The sequence below is a fragment of the Solanum pennellii genome, chromosome 2, assembly GCF_001406875.1.
Source record: "Solanum pennellii chromosome 2, SPENNV200".
Classification (NCBI taxonomy): Eukaryota; Viridiplantae; Streptophyta; class Magnoliopsida; order Solanales; family Solanaceae; genus Solanum; species Solanum pennellii.
Genome location: NC_028638.1, coordinates 33,055,819 through 33,078,100, shown reverse-complemented (window position 1 = coordinate 33,078,100; position 22,282 = coordinate 33,055,819). Strand labels below are relative to the sequence as shown.

The 22,282-nt window shown below is 36.0% G+C and overlaps 1 protein-coding gene across 2 annotated transcripts in view; it reads right to left on the bottom strand.

The window, feature by feature from the left end:
• The window catches only part of LOC107010954 (probable inactive ATP-dependent zinc metalloprotease FTSHI 5, chloroplastic), a 41,959-nt gene extending 21,851 nt beyond the window's left edge, over positions 1-20,108 (bottom strand). Inside the window, exons 1-12 of one of the 2 annotated variants that reach the window (XM_015210227.2) lie at positions 19,047-20,108; positions 17,992-18,463; positions 15,822-16,022; positions 15,446-15,739; positions 15,076-15,345; positions 12,119-12,208; positions 11,907-12,038; positions 10,778-10,951; positions 9,949-10,070; positions 4,612-4,813; positions 3,947-4,075; positions 956-1,138 (exon numbers count right to left, since the gene is read on the bottom strand). In XM_015210227.2, coding sequence (XP_015065713.1) covers positions 956-1,138; positions 3,947-4,075; positions 4,612-4,813; positions 9,949-10,070; positions 10,778-10,951; positions 11,907-12,038; positions 12,119-12,208; positions 15,076-15,345; positions 15,446-15,739; positions 15,822-16,022; positions 17,992-18,463; positions 19,047-19,960 — 3,183 coding nt within the window. In that variant the 5' untranslated portion in view covers positions 19,961-20,108. The remainder of the gene's footprint in view (positions 1-955; positions 1,139-3,946; positions 4,076-4,611; positions 4,814-9,948; positions 10,071-10,777; positions 10,952-11,906; positions 12,039-12,118; positions 12,209-15,075; positions 15,346-15,445; positions 15,740-15,821; positions 16,023-17,991; positions 18,464-19,046) is intronic. The other variant, XM_015210228.1, reaches the window with a different exon arrangement.
• Positions 20,109-22,282: the final 2,174 nt, after the last annotated feature.

The window sequence follows — 22,282 nt, the reverse complement described above, 5'->3', positions numbered from 1 at the left end:
TGCGTTTTTAACACAGTATTTTCTAAAACAGAAATAACACCTAATTATCAATCTTAAATTTTGATTAACCAAATAATTAAGATTTTTTTTATATTTTCGATCTATATTAAGTGAAATTATTACGTATAACATACTCTCAAGAAATTATTACGTATAAGACACTTTCAAGAAATTATTTATAAAGATAATATAAAAGATCACTATCCAGTATTATATTTTATTAGTACTTACAAACCATTCTTTTAGAAAATGTAAAATAGTTAAGAATGTTATTATGGGAAAAAAAGTTTCAACAGTTCTCTTGAACTTTGAAACTTTAAATTACTTTGGATCATGTGAAAAGTTTCAAAAATTCACTTAATATGAACTAGAAGGGTATATTCAACTAGTAGCTAAAATTGTTTTTGTTGACCTTTCTCATTAGTTTTGATTTATGCAATCGATAGTTTTATAATTTTAAGTTTCCGTATAATTTAGTAATTTTATGATATATATTTTAATTTTTAAATTTGGGTGCACCTACCCATCCGTAAAAACAAATATTTTGTGCACCCACTCCGCTAAAAAAAAAAATTATCAACTCTTCTATAGTTTGAACACCCTTGGCGAAATTCCTGGCTCCGCCACAGACCAGGAGATTAAAGGGCATTTTGGTATATTTCATATATCTCCACTCACCACAAGATTAAAGGGCATTTTGGTATATTTCACATATCTTTAATTTTAGACCACAGATTCACAAGTCTTCTTTACTTTCTTAAACTTCATGCCAAGACAAATAAGCCCAACAAATCAAAATGAAGGGAATATTACATATAAACCATAAGGCAATAAACAGGAAGCCTAGGTATAGCTTTACTACTAAGTGGGGTCAAGGAAATACAATAGCATACAGGATGTCTAATCATTCATTAAATAAATACTGACAAAGGAAATCAAAAATGGGAATGCTTACATCAAGAGGAGGATTTAGCAATTCAATTCCATTGCTTATTTGACCATAAGGCTCCATTAGATCAACAACACTTTCTAAATCCTCTTTCGTCAATGTCAATCCAAGATGGTTCACCAGCATTCTACTAATTTGCTTAACAGCTTTGGTCTTCCTTAACCATTTCGGGACAAGGCTGCTGAATGTCTGCAGAACAGCAAACCAATTATCCAGTTGAGAAAAATGGCTCGTTCTTTTTGTACGCAGAAACTCAGAAGTGAAGTTTAAACATTGAGATATGTTATGGATTATATACATAACAATAGAAGAAAATAAATGTGTTGAAAATCAGCCAAAAGTAGCTGAACATGGTAAAACTGTCTTGCAAAGAAACTTCATCAACTTTACCTTCTGAATCCTTTGCAAATATCTCAATGTGTCAGTGTCTTGATTTCATCATCATAAGATTGGTTTTAAGAGATCCGGGAATTCTTTTAAAAATATATCGGTTTTAAAGAGATTTGTTCGCATGAAATTCAGGACTTTAATGTATATCATCAGTAGAATGAGGATGTCAATTATCATAGATGTCATATTGATTTTCTGTGGTGCTGAAAGATAACAAGTGATACAGCTTAACCTAACTTTGTTTACTTTTGAAGCTATTTCAGGTTTACACATGAATATGCTAAACAGCACTATCTACCCAGTGAATGAAGTTATAAACCTGAACGAGCTGGCTGATATCACGAGCTGTAACATTGGCTTATTTCCTTTCACATACTTGGGTCTTCCTCTGGGTGATCAGTGTAAATCCACTGAAATTTGGACTGGGGTTATTGAAGATTTTGAGAAGAGGATGGCAACATGACAAATACAATATCACTCCTTTGGTGGCAGAGTAATAATTGCCAATCATGTTCTAGACAGCTTACCTACTTATTACGTGGCCCTGTTCCCAATTCCAACTGAGTTATATAACAGATTTAAAAGATAAGAAAGAACTTCCTCTGGAAAGGCAACAGGGAGAGGAACACAAATTTTATCTCATCAAATGGGAGAAGGTCACACAACCAAAATACCAATGAGGTATTGGCATTAAGAACCTTGCTGACGATGAAGTGGCTTTGGAGATACAACTTGGGAGAGGCAGGACTCTGCAAAGATGTTATCATAGCTACGCATGGACTGAATCAATGGCTTACAGATATTACTACACCTCCTTATGGAGTGGGACTGAGAAAAGGTATTAGGATGTTGAAGGACACATTTGATCAGAATGTTTACTTTTTGGGCAATGGTTCCATCCTAAAATTTTGGACAGACAAAGGGCTTGGTAATAACACTCTTCAGGAGGATTTCCCAGATCTGTTCAGAATTGCTCAAGATCCCCAATCATGTTATTGCTGCTAATAGAGAAGGGATCAACTGAGACCTGATATCTAGAAGGAAAATGCACGATTAGGAAGTGAATGATCTGGTAGATCTGTTTGCTAGACTACAAAATTGTCACATTAATCCCCAGGCATTTGATAAGCTCAAACGGGGACACCAAAAAGGAGTTCAAACAGTCAAAGAAGGGTACCAACAGTTGTGCTCTAGGAACCCCATGATAGATAACTGGCCCTGGAAACTCATTTGGAGGACCAAGCTACCTCCTAAGGTTGCTTGTATTACCTGGACAGCTCTATATGAGGCATGTCTCACCCAAGACAACATAAAGAAAGGAAAATCCAGCTCCCAAACAGAAGATATATGTGCAAAAAGAGGTTGAAACCCCCAGACACCTTCTTCATTTTTTTAAAGTGACCTTCTTTATTGTGAGGTGGCCTCAGAATTATGGAGCATGCTTTTTTGTCTCTCTGGTCTCAATTGGACCACCTCCCTCACAGTTAAGGATGCTTATGAGAGTTGGAGCCTATGGAAAGTTGACAAAGCCATCAAGATGATCTGGATCATGATACCTGCTTGTATTTTTTGTGTATTTTGTTAGAGAGGAATAGGAGATGCTTTGATGGAGAGTCAACTGCTTTAGGCATATTGAAGGCTAGGTGTATTGCGAATTTGTTTAGTTGGTCCAACATGTATCCTGCTGAGAATGCAGAACAACTTCATTAACTCACTAGTTCTGGCTTTAGATTGTTTGTATAGTTTAGCCAGAGATTTTTTGTAAGCTCAAATGCCATAACTAATAATTCTTGCATCTTCTTGATGCTGTTATTAATACCACTTACTTTATCAAAAATGCTGATGATGTTGTAGATGTTCCCTTTTATCATGTTCTTAAAATTCTCAGAATCTACAAACTAATGTTCAGTACAGGAAAGAGCAATGAGATCCATGGTCATCTCACTTTCTCCCTTTTCTAGTTTTCTCGTAGTAGACTCACGGATAGAATCTTATCTTGTTTGCCTCTAAATGTGAGCTAACAGCTTGTGACATATTGTCATGAGACTACTAGACAGCTATATCCAATCCTACTGACAGGCTTTATAGCTTCGATAAGTGAAAATGTTTCTAACACAACCTTAACAGACACCATCAGATATTCATTTCAAGATGTAAAGATCCCAATTATTCTCCACACTTTTAAAATTACTCACTGGAGATAATGTATCTACAAGAAGTTCAAGCCCCACTATATTTGCAGCATTCTTCAAAGAGTGTGAAAAGAGCTGAGCTACTCATGAAAGTGAACAACAGATAACAGTATAGAGGAAGAAAGCATCTCACATGATGGGAAGCGAACATTAAAACAAAAAGTGAGGTTTGTCTAACAAAAAGCCTGATAACTCTCACAGCTTATTTCATGATACTGTTAGCTGTCTCATATTAGAAAGTTCTTTTACTACGTGCTCTTTTTATTTCATGTTTAAGCATATTTACTTCCTCAAAATAAAAATTCTGTTCTCTCTTCTTTTGGATCCCTTCACATTCAAATGATAGATTAGTTATCTGAAAGGAGCTTGAAGTAAATGCTGATACACTGTAGTATTTTAGCATTGCAGTAATTACCGCAAACCAGCTGCAGTACGTCATAAGCTCATCTATGTCCAGGAATTTGCTTCTAAAGGCGCTACCTTCCAAGGCCACGGGCACAAGTTTCAGTTCACTTGGACGCAAAAGAGCTGTTTTCTCTGCAACCTGTTAGGCAAAACTAGCGGCTTTAAAAAATGATCAGTACTAAATTTGACAAAGCTCTTCTGTGCTGCGCTTAACATATGACAACAATCACTTCTAAACCAGTTGAAAACAGAAGAAGAAAGCAAAGAGTAATCAACTTAAGATTCGCAAAGATGTACTAACTTGTGACCCTATAATATGCAATAAAAATCACGAAGAACTACCAATATAGGTTTAAATTGTTGCTGCTGAGACACTATCACAAAAGCTTAAATCATTTCTAGTCAAGGTAATCAGGAATCCAAGTCAAGAGAAATTAGTGTACATGAGAAATTAAGCATCCCCATGCATGATCTAGGTTGATTCTCTATCCCCATATGATCAAGAAACTTCTCAAATTAAAAAAGGTGCTGTTTAAGAACTGGTTTCAGAGTTAAGTAGCCTGAGCTTCTCTTCAGTTCAATAAACTTGAAGGGCCTATATGATCCTCTGACGAAAATGAGAACTGGTGAGTTCAAGAAGAGTGAGTCTGCAGATAAGAGACCAAATAAGCGCACCTTTCTCCAATCTACAAAATCTATAAGCTCTTCATCCATAGTTCCTTTTGCAGCTATCCTAAGTATCTTCTCTCTTTCAGCTTGAGTAGGCCGCTGAAGACGGAATATCCTATCCATACGACCAGGACGCTGCAAGGCCTCATCGATTTGCTTTAGATTTCTAGTAGTAGCCATCAAAACCACCCCATCCTGTTTTTCAAACCTGCAACATAAGATGGTACGAGAGAATAGTAAGAAACTAAACATGAAGATGCAATTATTTCAGTCAACTTAGATTATACTTTGACCAATTACAAGTAACAGTACCCAAAGTATGTCCTAGTTACAGTTTATAATATGTGAAAATCCTCTAGAAGAACAAGATCCAGCACAAAACTGATGCCCTTGCTTGCAACAAAAACATTTTGGATATATTATCTAAAAACTATTACCCCCTCCATCAAAATTTAGGGTGTTTGACTTGGCAGGGAGCTTAAGAAAGATTCGGAAGAGAGGATCAAGCACTTTGGAAGGAAGTTATCAGTAACAAATATGGCCAGAATAGCCCATGGTTTTCCGATATGGTGAATATCCCGTATGGTGTCTCGGAGTGGAGAACTATCAGAAATTTATGGGGCCAACTACAACACAGCATTAGATACAAAGTGGGGAATGGGACCAGGGTTCTTTTCTGGAAAGATCACTGGATTGGTCAGGACTCCTTGATGTCTTCCTATCCGGATATATATATATCCTTAGCTCGTCTCCAGATGCAATGGTAAATGAGGTATGGTCTGAACAAGGGTGGAATTTCAGCTTCAGAAGGTTCTAAATGACTGGGAGATAGGGAGTAGCCGAGATGCTACAAACGCTGGATGATTTAAGGGCACAAATCTGGAAGTTGATGTAATGATTTGGAAACACAATCATGATGGTATGTTGTCAGTCAGCAGATTGTACAATAGGAAAGTGAAGGAACTGCCAGGGGAAATCTCTGGACCATGGAGTAAGGTATGGAAAAATAAAGTGCCAACTAAAGTGAGGTGCTTCTCATGGCTAGTGGCTAGAAGGGCATACCTAACTCATGAGAAGCTGCAAAGAAGAGGCTTTGAAATAGCCTCCTGGTGTTCACTGTGTAATGAAACAAATGAGAATAATAGCCATCTGTTCCTCCACTGCAAAGTCACTGCTCAATTATGGGCCATTTTTCTAAGCAGAACACACTGCAGACCTTCTCAGTTGCTGGGTGAGAAAAGGGGGGAGTAAGAGCCAGAAGAAATGGTGGAACATGATACCCTCTTGTATATGGTGGACTATTTGGAGAGAAAGAAACAAGAGGTGTATGGAAAATACTGCAAAATCAGTACAAAAGATCAAATGGCGCTGTATGAAGACCTTCTGTTTTTGGTGTAATGAGAAGGGTATAGAGGATGCTGGACAGGCTTTAAACTTCTCTTCTTTATTCGTTGAGTAGCAATTTCTTGAGTAGGTTTTTTTTTTGGTCACTGATGTAAATCTTTTTGATGGTTGCATACCCTCATTGCTGAGGAATACAACTTTACTTTATCAAAAAAAAAAAAAAAGAAAGAAAGACTTTTGACATTTCTAGTCTAAAACAAGCCATAGATACTTGTGTTATTATATATTTTCTCACTGAGGATAAATGAAAAGTTTTAAGTCAACTTGTTTCTAAATATGAAAGAATGACATTCTTTTTTGGAACAGATTAAAAAGAAAAGTATGACACATAGATCGGGACAGAGGAGAACTGCAACAAAGGGGAGATCAAAATGTATTTGTCAAAAGCAAAATCAAGTGTGACATTAGGAAGTCACACTTGAAGTGACCGAAGAGGTGACTACTCCTTATGGGTCAGCCTTTGGAGGTCCATTAGAAATCTGTGGATCAAAGTGAAGTACCACTCAAAGGTGAAAGTTTTTGATGGGAGAAAGACCATGTTTTGGAAGGATAATTGGCATGAGAAAGGAAACTTGGAAGAATTATTTCCTGACGTTTACAACTTAGTTACATTTCAGTTTAGCAGATTTATGGACACTACAGGGGTGGAACTTCAACTTCAGAAGACATCTAAATAACTGGGAAGTTCAGAGAGTAGCTGAATTTCTCAACACAGTGGAGCCTTCCAATGGACTTCAGACAAAGGAGGATACTCTATGGTAGACAGGAAACAATAGAGGAGTATAAAGTTAATATAGCTTATAAGCTGATGGATCAGTCAAACCAACAAATTACAAATTGGCCATGGAAACAAATATGGAAAAGCAGAATACGACATAAAGTATCTTGTTTTGTCTGGCTGTTGGCCAACGAAGCAGCCCTTATTCAAGACAATGTCATGAAGAGAGGGATAACCTTATGCTCTAGATGCTTTCTTTGTGGGGAGACTTTAGAGACGGTTAATCATCTGTTTCTACACTGCAAGTACACTCAACAATTATGGAGTATCTTTTTGAGTATCAGATGCATCTTCCGGACTATGCCTAGGAAAGTTTCTGAGGCTTTACAGAGTTGGGAGGAAGTAAGAGTACTGGCAAAAGACAAAGGCAGGTGGAGACTTATCCCTGCTGCAATATGGTGGGCAATATGAAAATAGAGGAACTCTAGGTGTTTTGAGAGCACAGAAACCAGTGCAGAAAATAAAGCTCAAATGCATTTTGCTATTATGTTTTTGGTGTAATCAGTTATACTCAAATGATACTCGCTATAATTGATGTTTTAGACTCAATTTAGCCAAAGAGCAGTAAGAATTGGGGCCATTTGTATATAAGGTTTCAGTACAACCCATTTACTATTTTGTGATATAATACAAAGTTACAAGTTCAAAAAAGAAAAAAACAAGTGTGACAAGCTTATTTCTTGCTGGTATAGGCAAATTGCCATTCCTTAAATCATAAGTGACACCGCGTACAGGCCTTCAAGTTTTGCAGATACTTGAATAGGTTTCACCAAATTGCAGATCCTCTGAGCACCAACAAGGCCATGAATTTACTAATATATGAGTATTTTTTTTTGTTTTTTTTTTTGAGAAGGTAACAGTCTTGTATTATATTCCAAAGTTAAACCTGCCACAACTTGTTAAAGGTTTACTAATTACAAATGAGTATCAGGAAGATCTTTAATCCTAATAAACAAAAATTACAAGGTGCCTAAAGCATTCATTACTAATATATGAGTATTGATTAGCCTGATTTTTCAAATATAAACTAAATTAATCTTCCGTCTTCCAAAAAGATTGATTTTTGAATACCCAAAGAAATTCATCCATTTTTTTAAAAAATTTAAAGTTCCCAAAGAAATTCATCCATTTAAGTAATGATTCAGATAGTACACCTTTCTAAGAGCTAATTTGTCAATGAATTGAGAAAGTAAAACGATTCTCAATTGGGCCCACAAACTTTTGCCAATCAAGGCTAGGCTAAATTCCTTTTCACTTTCACTAACTTTCTCCTTCAACAAACCAAAGAAAATGATTTATAGTACTCCACTTGCTCCACCAAATTCCCACTTATAAATTCTCTTCTAGCATCCCTATTTTTGAATATTGTGCAAAGGACAACAAATTTCCAAGATCATGTAAAAAATCGACAAGGCATAATATATAGATAGACAACTTAAATTGGCCTTAACGAGCAAGTAAAGACCCAAACTAACACGGGGCCAACTTAAACCAAGTTCATATGTCTAGATGTGCATTCTCAAAGTGTAGGTCTTTACATGTCAGTTAAGTCCAAGTTAAGGTGTCTATCTACATGTTACAACTTACACCTAAAATCCAATAACCTCAACTTACACACATGCCCAGGATTGAACATCTAGAGCATTGACTATAAAATTGCAGCCTAACATTGAGTAACCCAACATTACAGATAGGTTTAGCTGTAATAATATATTAAGAAAATGAACCTTGAGCCTAATACAACCAAAAAACTAGTTCATGACGTGACAAACTACAGACAATACTATTAACCCAAGTGAGAACTGAGGTATAAATTGACTGCATTAATACATCTAATAGTAATGGGGGATGCATTTCACCAGAACAAAGAAATAAGAAAGACATAAAAGCAGGATGATGATGAAGAACAAGAACAGAACATTATGTCTTAATAGGATGCAATGTCTTAACAGTAGGAATGACCAATGTAAAAACATTTTTTAGGAATAAGAACATTTACTTATTATTATAATTTGTTTCAAGGAAATTCAATGGAGAATTCCCCATAGCTAAATGAGTACTAATATTATTCTTACTAGGCAGGATTTTGTTCGTCATTTTAGGTTGTTCACTTGGAACACAAAATTTGAACTCCATCTAACTTTTTGGCATGAAATTGGCAATGATATTCACCTGAGAGAATGGACATACCTCATTGTAGATGACTGTTGTAAACCTAAAACTACCAACTTGGGTTCTTTCTTCTTTTACCAGCTTAAACCTTTAGATAAAATGGCAGACACAACTTTATACGATATCAAAGTGACACAGGTCCTATATTCGAGTCCCACCACCATCCGTCAACAAAATATCCCTACGTTCTTGGCTTAAAATAAAAAATTAGGTTTGCACATGAGAAACCATATGCTAAGCTAAGTTGCACAGACTCTTCACTTTCGATGCCGCACCCGTGTCGGATTCTCCAAAAATACACTACTTTTGGCGAATCCCACATGCACCCCTTGACATTATTGAAGAGTCTGAGCAACATATATGCTAAGCCTAATATAGGCCAATTGAGTATCTTAATTAAGCTTTTATATGAGTTGGTAGACACAACTCAACAATGTAAAAGAAGATAAAGTTGAAATTTAGAATAATTACAAAATCAACAAGGGTACTTTATGGAAGAATTAACAGCTAGTAAACCATATCAGTTCTTTTTTTCTTTTGACAACCGAGGAATCCCCTGGGAATAGCTAACCAACATCAGTTGACCCACAAGTTCCAAACTCGAGGAAGTATAGCTCCCCTTCTACCCTGCTCCAGCTTAAATATTGGGATTTATGTCAAGATGGCATGTGTAAAAACCCGCTTGTGTAGGTGGGGAAGAAAGAGTTTGAGGTCGGGTCGGACCACATACATCTTGGTTGGTTCCACTACTGAGGATCTATCCACACATCCAATATTGTGTCCTTACCACTAATTAAAGCCCGGGGTCTTCATATCAGCCTACCTTCTCCTTCTCCACATCAAAAACAGACATAACTATTATAGAAGATGAGTTGGGTAACTCAACAATAGCTATACGAGGCCATTTTCCTGGTGAATGAGTTACATCAAGATGATGGTTTTCTGTTGCTGCAATATCTAAATTTGTTAAAACTCATTAACTCACTTACCCATCAAGTTCCACCAAAAGTTGATTGATGAAGGCTTCATGATCCTGCTTCTTAGTGTGGATAAACTTCCCTCTGACTCCAGCAAAGAGGTCAAAATCCTCCACAAATATGATTACAGGAGCCTGAACAGGATAATGAAGTTAGCAGATATCACTACAAAAAACAGCTCAGAAAAATGCACCAGATGTGTTCCTTGACATGATACACTATATTATTCCTTCAGTATTGTTGACTTCTCCTCAAATTATTTGTGAAAGACTCGGTCAGTCGAGAAAAGATCATAACATTAAGGGGGTCTTTGGATTGACCTTTTTTAAGTGGCTTATAAGCTAAAAGCTATAAGTTGGGGACACCCAAATTTCGGCTTTTGGCCTTTTTTGTACTTTTTTAGCCTAAAAAGTGCTTTTGTGTTTCCGGAACACTTCCAAAATTAAAAATGGGCTTTAAAGCCAAAAACTACTTAAATAAGCCAATCCAAACACCCACTAAGTCATTACAGTAATGCTTTTACAAAAAAAAATTCTTAGCAGTCTTGCATAAAGTTAATTATGAGCTCCACTCCAAGATAAACATGTTTTACTTGTTTCCTTTCCACAAAAACATGCATGCAAACAGACCTATAAACTTTTATGAGTACATGCAAAGGGAGATATGTCTTTGTTTATTATCCATGCTATATCAGCAGCCAATTCCAACAAGACCCTCCTATTCTTCCTTTATTTACTTTGAATCCCAGAATAATGAGAAGAAGAAGATGCAAATTACACCATAACCAGGTATTGGAAATTGTAAGGAGAGGCAATACAATACACAAAGAAACCAGACTGACCAGATCACGTGCTGTTTGAAACAGCTCTCTAACATTTGATGCACTTTGGCCAACCCACAAACCAGCCTCTAACTGCTGGGCTTTAACTTCAACAAGTGGCACCTTAGCTTCTGCTGCAATTGCCATAGCTAGGGTTGTCTTTCCAGTTCCTCTCTCCCCCACAATAAGAACTCCCTGTCATATCACACATGAAAGTGCAAGCATAAAGCATCATTTTAGCTCTTAACATATTTTGTGGATATGCACATATACTCACCCACGCATACACAAACAATGCTGCTGGGTTTTTTTGGGTGTAACGGTGGTAACCGTTTATAAGAACCATTGTTAATCATACAGTAGATTGGCCATATATTACAAAGAATGCTCATTATGGTACAAACATTTTTTTATTACTTATTTGAAAGGTTATTAACATAGGAAATGACTGTGCATGACTGCATGCATTGCATTATGACTATATGTTGTTAACCAAGCCAAGTTGGTGTGTGTTATACTCCTTTCACCATTAAGCAGATGCTGAATCTAGTTGCACCAGTATCAGAAATAAATCTTACCTAAAGACAAAACTAACACAATATACGAGGACTTAAAAGGATCAATTGGATTATAAAGGTAATATATCGGAGATCTAGATCAATTTACATCTGACTTGATGTCAAGCTAACACATCAACTTCGAATCTGCACATAGAAAAGCCATTGAACTTTACTGAATACACAAATTGACAACAACATACAGCAAGAACCCTTCTTGTAGGACCAGAGAGATAATGATTATTGTTGAGGGGACCATAAACTTCATTTTAAACATCAGAATGCATTACACCATAAATGGTTTCTCCTCAGTATCATTCTTTCTCACAGGTTTATCGTTTATTTTACTTAGCTAAGCATAAGATATTTAAACAACCATATGACTGAGTTCTTCATAGGAAAGTGAAGGCCCTTAATACATTAGTCTATGCATGTATATCTGTTAAGTAGAAAGTACATACTGGAAGTACCTTTTCACAGTCACAAATTTCTACACATAAGTGCACTAGTAAAGAAACAAATCTCTTGGAAAAAAGCAAATTTACCACCATCTTAAACTAAGAAATTCTCAAACACCACTTGCAGTTACATACCCGTGGGGCACGAGCTCCCATTTCTTGAAAAGCGCGAGGGTTTTGCAGAAATGCCACGACCTCATTAATCTCTTCCCTCATAGACTCAATGCTTGCAAAGTCCTTCAAACTTATAGGTGGATTCTTCACCCTCTGGGGAACAGAAAAAGAAGATTGATCACCAAAAGCAAATATACCAAGGCACTGTCATGATAAAGAACAAAAGTGCAAACCTTCATCTGATCAAAAGCAGTACTGATTGGATCAACACCCGCCTTCTTCTTTTGCTTTATTCTCCTTGTCCTAAACCTAAAATATGCTTTCTGCAGCAAATTGTAACAATTATTAATAAACTTGACTAAAAAAATTATTGGAAGAAGTAACAATGTTGCAAGTCGTTAATTCAAAAACATATAACTTGACCACATGCAATCCTTTCAAGGAAATTGTCCTCGACAAAAATTGTCTTGAATTGTAAAACCTTTTGCAGAAAAGCAAAGATATGAGCTCGACTAGTCTACCATTGATCAAGATGTTCTTGATATACGGGCAAGTTGTACCCCATTCTGTCTTTTATGGATTCTAAAACCTGTGCACGTTTTTAATTTAAAAGCATCATTTTGAGATATGAAAAACTTTACAGTAATGAGATAAAAGAGATGGTGATGCTGCACAAGTTCCTCATAGAATGCCCTGGAAAACCAGAACTGACACCCAATGGAAGGACAATAAACAATGCAAAAAGGACACACTACACCTCAATCTGAAACAAGTCGGGTCGGCTATATGAATCCTCACTGACTACATTACTCCATTTAAACTATAGCATGCCCATACTATGCAAATATAAATTAGAAGTATAAATCTCTATAAAATTAACCAGTCCTAGAAAGCATAAAAACCTACTGCAAAGTTATAATGTTTAAAAATACTATTGAGTTATATGTATTGCCTATACATATCGTTTTGTTCCATTGTGCTCTTATGATAAATCTCAAACTACAGAAAGGACGCTTGGTAGAAATATATGGAGTACATATTTTTCAGCAATCTCAGATGAGCTAATGAAGCACATCAGCAGTGGAGGAAATATGACATGAAATCTAGAAACCAAAAATTTCCTAAGGTACCAGATGACAATAATTTTCAGTAGTAGACAGATCCTTTGGATGAAGAACAATATCAATGTAAACGGATCAAAAGGAAGAAGAATAATATAAATGTCAACCATAGGACTAAGGGTGGTCTGGTAGCTTAAGCCTTAAGGCTACATCGTATTAGCCTCCACATGCAGATATATATCACACTAGCCTCCACATTTACCATTTGTTGGTTTGACTGGAAATTAAGTATCCTGTTTAAATCAACATCGATGCAAACCTCCCCCCTCCCCCCAACTCCCCCTCCAGGAGAAAACCCAATGAATACCACTAATATGCCCCTAAATTACCTCGCCTTTCTCCATTGCTTTTCACACACCTCATATTTTCGATTTTGATTTATCTTATTTGAACTACTTTTTGTTTAGTGATTTAGATATTTATTTTCTTCATACTTCAATGATTCTGATAGCTTTGGGAAACGAATCTCCAGTTAGTTCCACTCTTCAATCATACTTGCATATAGTTTGACAATTAATTTTTCTTAAGTATATATATTCATGACTGCTTGGTTAAAGTTCATCGTTTTATCAGTTTCCTTGGACACTATTCCAAAAATCAATTCTAAGAGCTAATAAAGATTATTTCAACCAGGCTACTTTGTTTTCTTTAAAGTAGGGTTAATCTTATGAAAAAGTAGAACCAACATAGTGCTGTTTACAAGATGTACAAAAGACATAAGTACTTTCACAATAAGCTAATTAGGGAGCAAATCCAGCATATTTTCTGCCATTTTCAACTTTTAGTTTCATTGGAGTAACGAAACTAATTGTCTGAATTAACTCTCTAAAGATCAATTCTAACAATCAGAAAAGATTTTGATAAGCCAACCAAAGGCCCTTAGAAAAGAAATTCTAGAGTATTTGCTACACAATTAAAATTATCCTCGTCACCCTTGATCACCTGAAAAAAATAAGTGTATGTAAACCTTTTATCAACATTCCTATTTGTCACACCACATTGCATGCCTCCTTAATACAGTTCTTATATTTCAACGATTCGACTATAATAGGCTCTTGTCCCATCATCGAAATAAAAGATCCCAAACTTGTCTATTATCTTTTTTCTTTTGACATGTTAGCAACAACAACAAAAAGAAAGGAAAGGAAATACTTAAATGAGTGTGAAGAAGATGATATACTCCAGTTCAGAGGTGACAACAGAGAAAACATCACACAAAAGATCATCAGCACTCTAAATATCAGCACAATTTACTGGTATAAACTAGGTTTTTCTCCATATTGGAGCCTGAAATTTTGAATTCACATTTTCTTTACAACCCTAGAGTTTGAACCAGCTCCTACACACCTCAACCAATTCCACAAGGTACCTGCTGTCCCCACCAGCACAGGTACCGGGTAACTCTGTCAACAAGGCTTGGACTTATAGGAAGAACTCACCTAGCGTTTTTTTCTCCGTTGGAGACCTCATCATTAACCACAAGGCCACACCCTTGATAAAAGCTTTGTAAACATGTGTGTATATATTTAAACAAATTAAAGGGTGTCATAGTTACAAGTTTTTGCAAAGAACCACTTAATAGAAGAGTTAGTAATACAACAAAAAGCACTGTACGAAACAGCAGAGAAACGAATGCTCTTTGTAGTAAAGAGATATAACTCCCTCCGTTTCAATTTATGTAACCCTAATTGACTGGGCACGAGTTTAAGAAAGAAATGCAGACTTTTGAAACTGATAATATTAAATATGCCATAATATGGCTACAGTACTTCCGAAACTTGTGGTCTTAAACATGCTATAATATGTGTGTGGCTATAAAAGCTTTTCACTAAGGGCAAAATGAAGAATTTAAAGTTAATATGTTTCTAGATTTAGAAAGTAGACATACTTTTAAACATATTAAAAAGATATAGGGTCACATAAACTGGAATGGGAGAGTAATAACTAAGACATCAAAGCAAAGAAGCTATGGCCCACTTCACTAGAGAATGCTCTATGTTACGGCTTAAACACAAATATACAATAGCCCAGACACTAGATACATAGCTGAGTCGAGGAGGTAACTATACCACTCTCTGCAGCTTCCGTATGTTGGGATTTCTCCTTAAAGGTCCATAACCAAGAAGTCGTGGAATTTTCCTCTTCATAAAGCGAATCACATGATACAATACATAGCCATATACTGCAGTTCTAATCAAAAACCAGAGATACCACTGAAAATCATCTTTGTTTCTTGATCTGAAACTCATTTCAGCCTCAGATTGCCACTTCAAGTACCACGTTGAAGCAACAGATTGATCGAGATACTCTGGCCACGCCATACCCAGCCGCATCCTCACCTACACCACAACAGCAAGAGACTGCTCTGAAAACACAGTTAAAAACAAGGAGGAAAATTAAAAAATAAAGCAGGGGTCAAGTGAAGGCTATGATAAATACCCGATAAGGGATGACAAATTCCACAGTAGGGAAAACAATCATCATCATAATATCATCATTTACATTTCTGAATTTCTCCAAAATCCAGTCTCTTCCGCGCGCAACAAGTTTTAGAGACCACAATCCATTTAGACATTGATGACAGAGTCTTGTGACCAAGAGAAACTGTTGACGGAAGTTCAGCTCTGAGAAAGGAATCCACATCAGCTGAACCGCAGTTGGGATACCTGAAGCAAGCATTCGCAGGTACAAGGCATCAAAACCTCCAAAATCTTCATAAATCATTTCATATTCCTGAAACAAAAATGACGAGGTTAAAAATCAGTGTCACATTTAAATCAAAAAGAGAAATCACTGCGCAGATGGAGGATCATACCTTGATATCAACATAATATTCTCTAGCATCTCCCTTCAACATAACATACATGGCAGCCCAGTCATGTCTGATTCTAGCACTCTCAAGAAGCTTCTTGGACACAGCATAAGGAACAGCCAAAGGATCCATCTCCCACCTATTTCTTTCTTCATTATACCATGATTTTGCCACCACTCTATCCCGATCCAGGAGGATCCTTTCCTATAATAAGAATCTGGACGTCATTATAAAGCAGATGCCACCATTGATAGAACATGGTGTCTTGCACGGAGAAAAGCAATGGCATCATTATATGCAACATAGTTTTCAAATAGAACCAACAGATTAGGGAACCAAAACAACAATATACCCAGTGTAATCCCACTAATGGGGTCTGAGGAGGGTAAGATGTACATAGTCCTTACCCCTACCCATGTGGGGTAGCAAGGTTGTTTCCGATAGAACTGGGATCAAAAGAGAAGTTAACCGGAGCAGGGTTGCAAGAAGAAAAGATTTCAGCAAAATATCCAAATACAAAGCACATGAAGCAATAGATAATAAAAAACATTGAAGAATATAAACTACATAATTTCTTAATACTAATAGGGAAGAGATGGGGCTAGCCCCCTGCCTCCCCCACCTAAAGTGTAACAATACTCAACTAACTACTAACCTTCTAACCTAATCCTCGACTTCCTTACTTTCCTACCTAGGGTAATGTCCTCAGTCAGCTGAATTTGTGCCATGTCCTGTCTAATCACCCCACACCCCTCCCTGATTTTTTGTCGGCCTACCTATACCTCTCCTACCTCCTGCTATGACAACCTCTCACGCCTCCTAACGAGCATCTACGCACCTCCCCTTCACAAGCCCGAATTATCTTAACCCCACTTCCCTCATTTTGCCTACCATGGAAGCCCACCTTGCCTCATATAACTTGGTTCCTACTCATATCTCTCCTGATATGCCCACACATCCATATGAGCGACCTCATCTCTTACATTCATTTTCTGAACATAGACATTCTTGACTGGCCAACACTCCACCCCATTCAGCAATGTGGGTCTAACCACAACTATGTAGAACTTGCCTTAAGCCTAGACGACACCTTATCACATGGTACCCCGAAAATGAACCTCAATTTCGCCCGCCCCGCTCCCATATGATGTGTGACATCATCATCAATCTCCCCGTCTCCTTGGATAATAAACCCAAGATACTTGAAGCTCCCTCTCTTCGAAATGACTTGACATCGATCTTTACTTCCATCTCCCCCTCGTGCATTATGCCACTGAGTTTACTCTCCAGGTGCTCTATTTTAGTCTTGCTGAACTTGAAACCTTTAGACTCTAGGGCATGTCTCCAAACTTTCAACTTATCATTAATTTCACCACTCATCTCATCAATTGACATTATGTCAAGTTCCAGATGTAAATCACAAAGTAATTGATGACGTCAATTACAAGATACAAAAACACGAGGTTGATCTCGAGGCTCAAAAGTTCCCAAAAAAAAACTGAAAATATATTTCATTCTCCATTAAGTAAAATTCATAACTTTGCTTCCCTTTTTTTATTTTTGAGAAGTCACAAAATAGAGTGCCTTTAATCAATACGACCAATCTGGTAATAGAATTTCTTGGGACAAAGATAGCACGAGCCAGCAACTTGCAATAGCCTGTGATGTAATACCAAGACCTCCTTTTAGCTCAATATTTCTATTAACCAGGTTAGGTAGGTCATTCAAAATGCTTAAATGTGAAAGCAAGTAATTTTCTAAATTATACCTTCTTATCCTACCTAACAGGCACCTCTGTTTATCCATGAGACCACAACCTATACAAACTATAATGAACAAACCACTCACAATACAGAGTCTTTAACTTCTAGATCACAAAATTGAAGACCAAGATATGAGACTAAATCAGTAACTACGAAACACCGGCTAAATGAATTCAAAGTAAGTCTTTACTTTTTTTTTCCTGAAATGTGGTAATGTATACAAAGTAAATCTTACTACAGAGAAAAAGATAAGCTATCGATCGCGATGAGCAACAAGGGGAATTCCAAGATGATTAAACTACTGCTTAATGATAAAACTGCTGATATATAGTACTAGAAAGTAAAAGTAGAAGTGATGATTGCACAACCTAGCATAAGCAGGAAGAACCAAGCACTTTAGCAAAAGTTACCTGTTTCTCAGCCATATATTTTTTACCATGCTCAACATTCTCCAGCAAATCCCTCTTGAGGTCTGCTTTAACATCCTCACGCCATTTCTTCCAACCATGATGCAAGTGGAGGCTAACGGCCTTTGGAACTACAACCTCCTTGTTTCCAAACATCCACTTCAATTCTATTTCAGGGAAACCCTTGACAACTTCATCCACTGGTGTGTTTACAACAAAACGTTTTTCATTGCCATATCTCTTCATTTTTTTCTTAATACGACTCTCAAGATTCCGTTGCATCTCTCTTGAGTCCTTAAGTGCTTGTTCTATTCGCTGACCGAACACCATAGAGTCTTGATCAAAAAGGAGTATATTGTCATCATCTTCCAAAACATTGGGTAGAACTATCTGCTCCAACAAATGTCTTTGAGCAGTTTGCAATTCTTCTTTTATCTCAGATCTAGAAAGCTTAGTGACAGGGCTTTTAGGCACGCTGCAAAGACACACAAGTATATAGAGCAATGTAAATGATTGGGAAAATATAGCTCACAAACAACATCAATAGTAAGTCTTGTTGTAAACAAAACTAACCTCATCTAAAGAACAAAAGGATATCTACAGCCTACAAGAATAACATGCTAAATGTCAATTATCTAGTCGCCAGTATAAAGTAGATTAGCTGACCATGGAACAAGTGCAATTGGCGTTGGAATTAAATTCTAGGTAATAGAACAGCGAACTAAACATTAAAACGTCTAGATAACGTATTGCTGGAAAATACCAAAGCAATTTAGGAGGTTAAATCCTAAAAGAAAATAAAAGCAATCAGTTCACAACAGAGCCATCTGTTTTAGGTGCCAACTAAGTTATCATGCACAAAGGGGCAGTTCCTTCCCAAGATATCCCCAGAACCTAATTGCTCAAATAAAAAAGTAAGGCTCAATGCCAAATTCATGCCAATATCCATCGTTTAGATTAATAAAGCTTTGCTACCATTGCTTGTACAAAAGATCTGTTGCGCTATTATACATCAAAAAAATTGTGTATAAGCTACTAAAATTCTAACAATGTCTTACCTCTCAACGCTTTGCAGCCTCATTTTCCTCAGAAACTCCGTAACCAAGATTTGACACTCCCTCTCAATAGATGCAAGTTCCCTCACACCAATGCTCAATGCAAGTGTTTCTCTCCTCATAATCTCATCATCTATCTCTGCAATCCTTTCCCATACCCTGTTATATTCCTCATCACTCTGTCTCATTTCCTCATCCAATTTTGCAACTTTTTCCTTTACTACTGCATCTTTTTCATTGCCCTTAGCCTTCTTCAATAAACTTTCCTCCTCCCTCTTATTCTTCAGCACTACATCAAGAATCTCCTCGGAACGATTGATCAAGGCATTTCTTTCCCCCTTTAACAATCTCAGTTCCGCATAGAGACCATTCATGATCTCCCCTTGCAACACATTCCTCTTCATGTTGACCTCCTTTAGCTTTTCCTCCACACATTTCACATCCTCTTTACCAGATTTCACCTCCTCTATCACTCTAAGCAACCCTGAAACCGTCTCTAACAATCTCTTAGTACAATGTGAATATTGATGTCTAGTCTCAAGGGCATCTTTCCGTTTATTACTAGTTTTCTGTATCAGCTCAGCTGCGGCGGGGGGCGGTGCAGCAGCAACAGAAGCAGTAGCAGGGAATTGAAACCCGAGAACCGGGCACAATCCAAATGCAATAGAGAATAATGTGTACACTACAGGCTTTAAAATGGGTTTAAGAGGATTTTGGTCATCTGGGTTTGTGTCTTTTTGGGTGATAAGTCTAGCTGGGGCTGAAGCAATAGGAATTCGTAAAAGACTTATGGGTTTACCTGGTTCATGGGAAGAGAGCTTTTTCGACCGGATTCGGCAATTGGAATGGCTATGGCGATTCAAGAATGGATTTTGAAGATTGAAGAATGTGGTCGTAGTAGTAGTAGAAGCATACATAATGAAGAGGTGTTATCTAGTCATGAAATTGGAAAATGGAGAGTAATGGCATGGTGCAGAAAGTTGAAGAGAAGCAGAGAAGAAGTAGGATAAGACCGGCGTTGGGGTTTTAAGTTTTAACCAAAAATCCAGAGAAGAGACGGCGAGAGCAAATAGAATCCCAAATTAATCTAAGTAAAAATTTAAGGAATCCTATAGTATAATTCACTAATTACATTCTGTTTCGACAAATTTAGTATTTACTAAAAATCCCTTAAAATTGTTGTGCCGTGATACTTTAAACTCTAGTGATACATGGTAAATGATACATGGTAAGTTTAAACTGTTAAGAAAAAAATGGGGAAAAAACGGTACATTTAATCTTGTTAACTAAAACAGCTTAATTTACGGTAACAGATCATTAATCAGCATTAAATCAGCACAACAATTTTGGATATTAATTTCAAAGTTTGAAAATCAAAGATTATATCATCTATTTTGAATATATTTTTTATGAACAATCTGTTAAATTTCGAACTGCAGTAATTTTATTGTTGTTACTGTGGATTTTTCAAGATGAATACATCAATTTTGATGAGACATTCCGGAATTCGGGTGAACGAATTGCAGTATCAAAGTCACAAAATCGACGGAATCGTTGTTGGAGATTCAATTTCGTTTTCTAATCTCAAAGCAGCAATTGCAGCCGAGTTGGATATTGATGTATCAGTGCATTGACTAAACATTATAACATGTGATACATATCTAATACATGTATCAGTGCATCGACTAAACACTGTACACACTGATTCTATATGTATCATCAAGCACATTTGATGACGCAGTTATTAAACTTAGTTAATGATACATTATAACATTTTTCAAAACCTCATGATACATAGAAAATATTATGATACACAACAAATTCATGTATCAATGCATCATCTAAAACACTATACACACTGATTCAAAATGTATCAGCAAGCTCACTTGATGGCGCATTTATTGAAATTAATCACTGATACATGATAAAAAATTTAAAAAACCCTTGATACATAGGAAATCATATGATACACATCTAGTTCACGTGTCAAAGCATATGTATTATATGATACACATCTAGTAACATTGAAAATCAACGAAGGCATTATACATTAGTTTAAGAAACAAAATCAACTAGATACATTAAATATGAAATCATATGTATTATAAAGGATGAACTACAAAAATAGAAAAAAAAATCAACAGTTGATCTGTTGAAAGCAAAAAGAAACAAATGACCAAGAAATTCCCCTACACTTTTATCTTTGCTCTATACCAACTTCTGTATCTTTGTCTCACTGTCAACAATGAAAAATGATTTCATCAGCAAAAGAGGATCCCTGGAAACAATGGTGTTGCAAGAAAAAAGATAAGAATATACGAATTGATGATGGATTAATAACAAAAAGATGTTGGGTTCAAACGATTACAGATTAGGAAGAAATAGACGATGATGGATTAAGAATAAAAATAAGAAAAGAATAAAATATGCTGGGTTAAGATGAATGAAGATGATTAAGGGAAAAAAAGAACTGAAACTTGATGGAGTAAGAACAAAACGGTAGAAGTTAATGGAAGTTGTCCTGCTTCCTGAAATTTTTACTTTTTTAAATTTCAAATTTTTTGAATTTTGAAATTCAAAATTTCAAAATTTGGTCTTTTATTTAAAATTAATTAAATTTAATAATTCAAAATCAAAAAGCTGATTAAAAGGTTGAGTGTTTAAATGGATAAAATTTAAAATTCAAAAACTGATTTAAGAGGTTGAGTGTTTTAATGGAGAAAAAATAGGCATTAAAATGGGTAAATGTGTATTATAGGAGAGAGAATGTAATGTATCTAAAAAGTTACACTAAAATAAAAAAAAGGGAATTATGTAATATTTAAAAAAAGTAGGGAAAATTAGAGAATATAAAAATTAAAGTTGTGTATTTAAGTTATTTTTCCATTAATCAAGGGCTCTTCTTGTTCTAGTCTTTTTGCCATTTCTCTTTTCTTTTTTGTATTTCTTTTATTTTACTATCAAATATTTTTCATTTATTTCAAATTCTAAAATTAGAGTTATATTTGATCATATCTTTTTAATTAAGAACATGTAAAATTTGAATACATATGTTTTTTAAAATATGATTATATTTTTAATTTCTAAACTCTAACAAAATTATTTAACTTGACTAAAAAAATAATATCTCAAAATATAATATCATTAATTAGTTAAATCTCATAAGTGACACTTTATTGACGCATGTTAAGCAACCTCTAAAATGCATTCTCTCCAATGGTTCGGGACGAGCAAAGAGG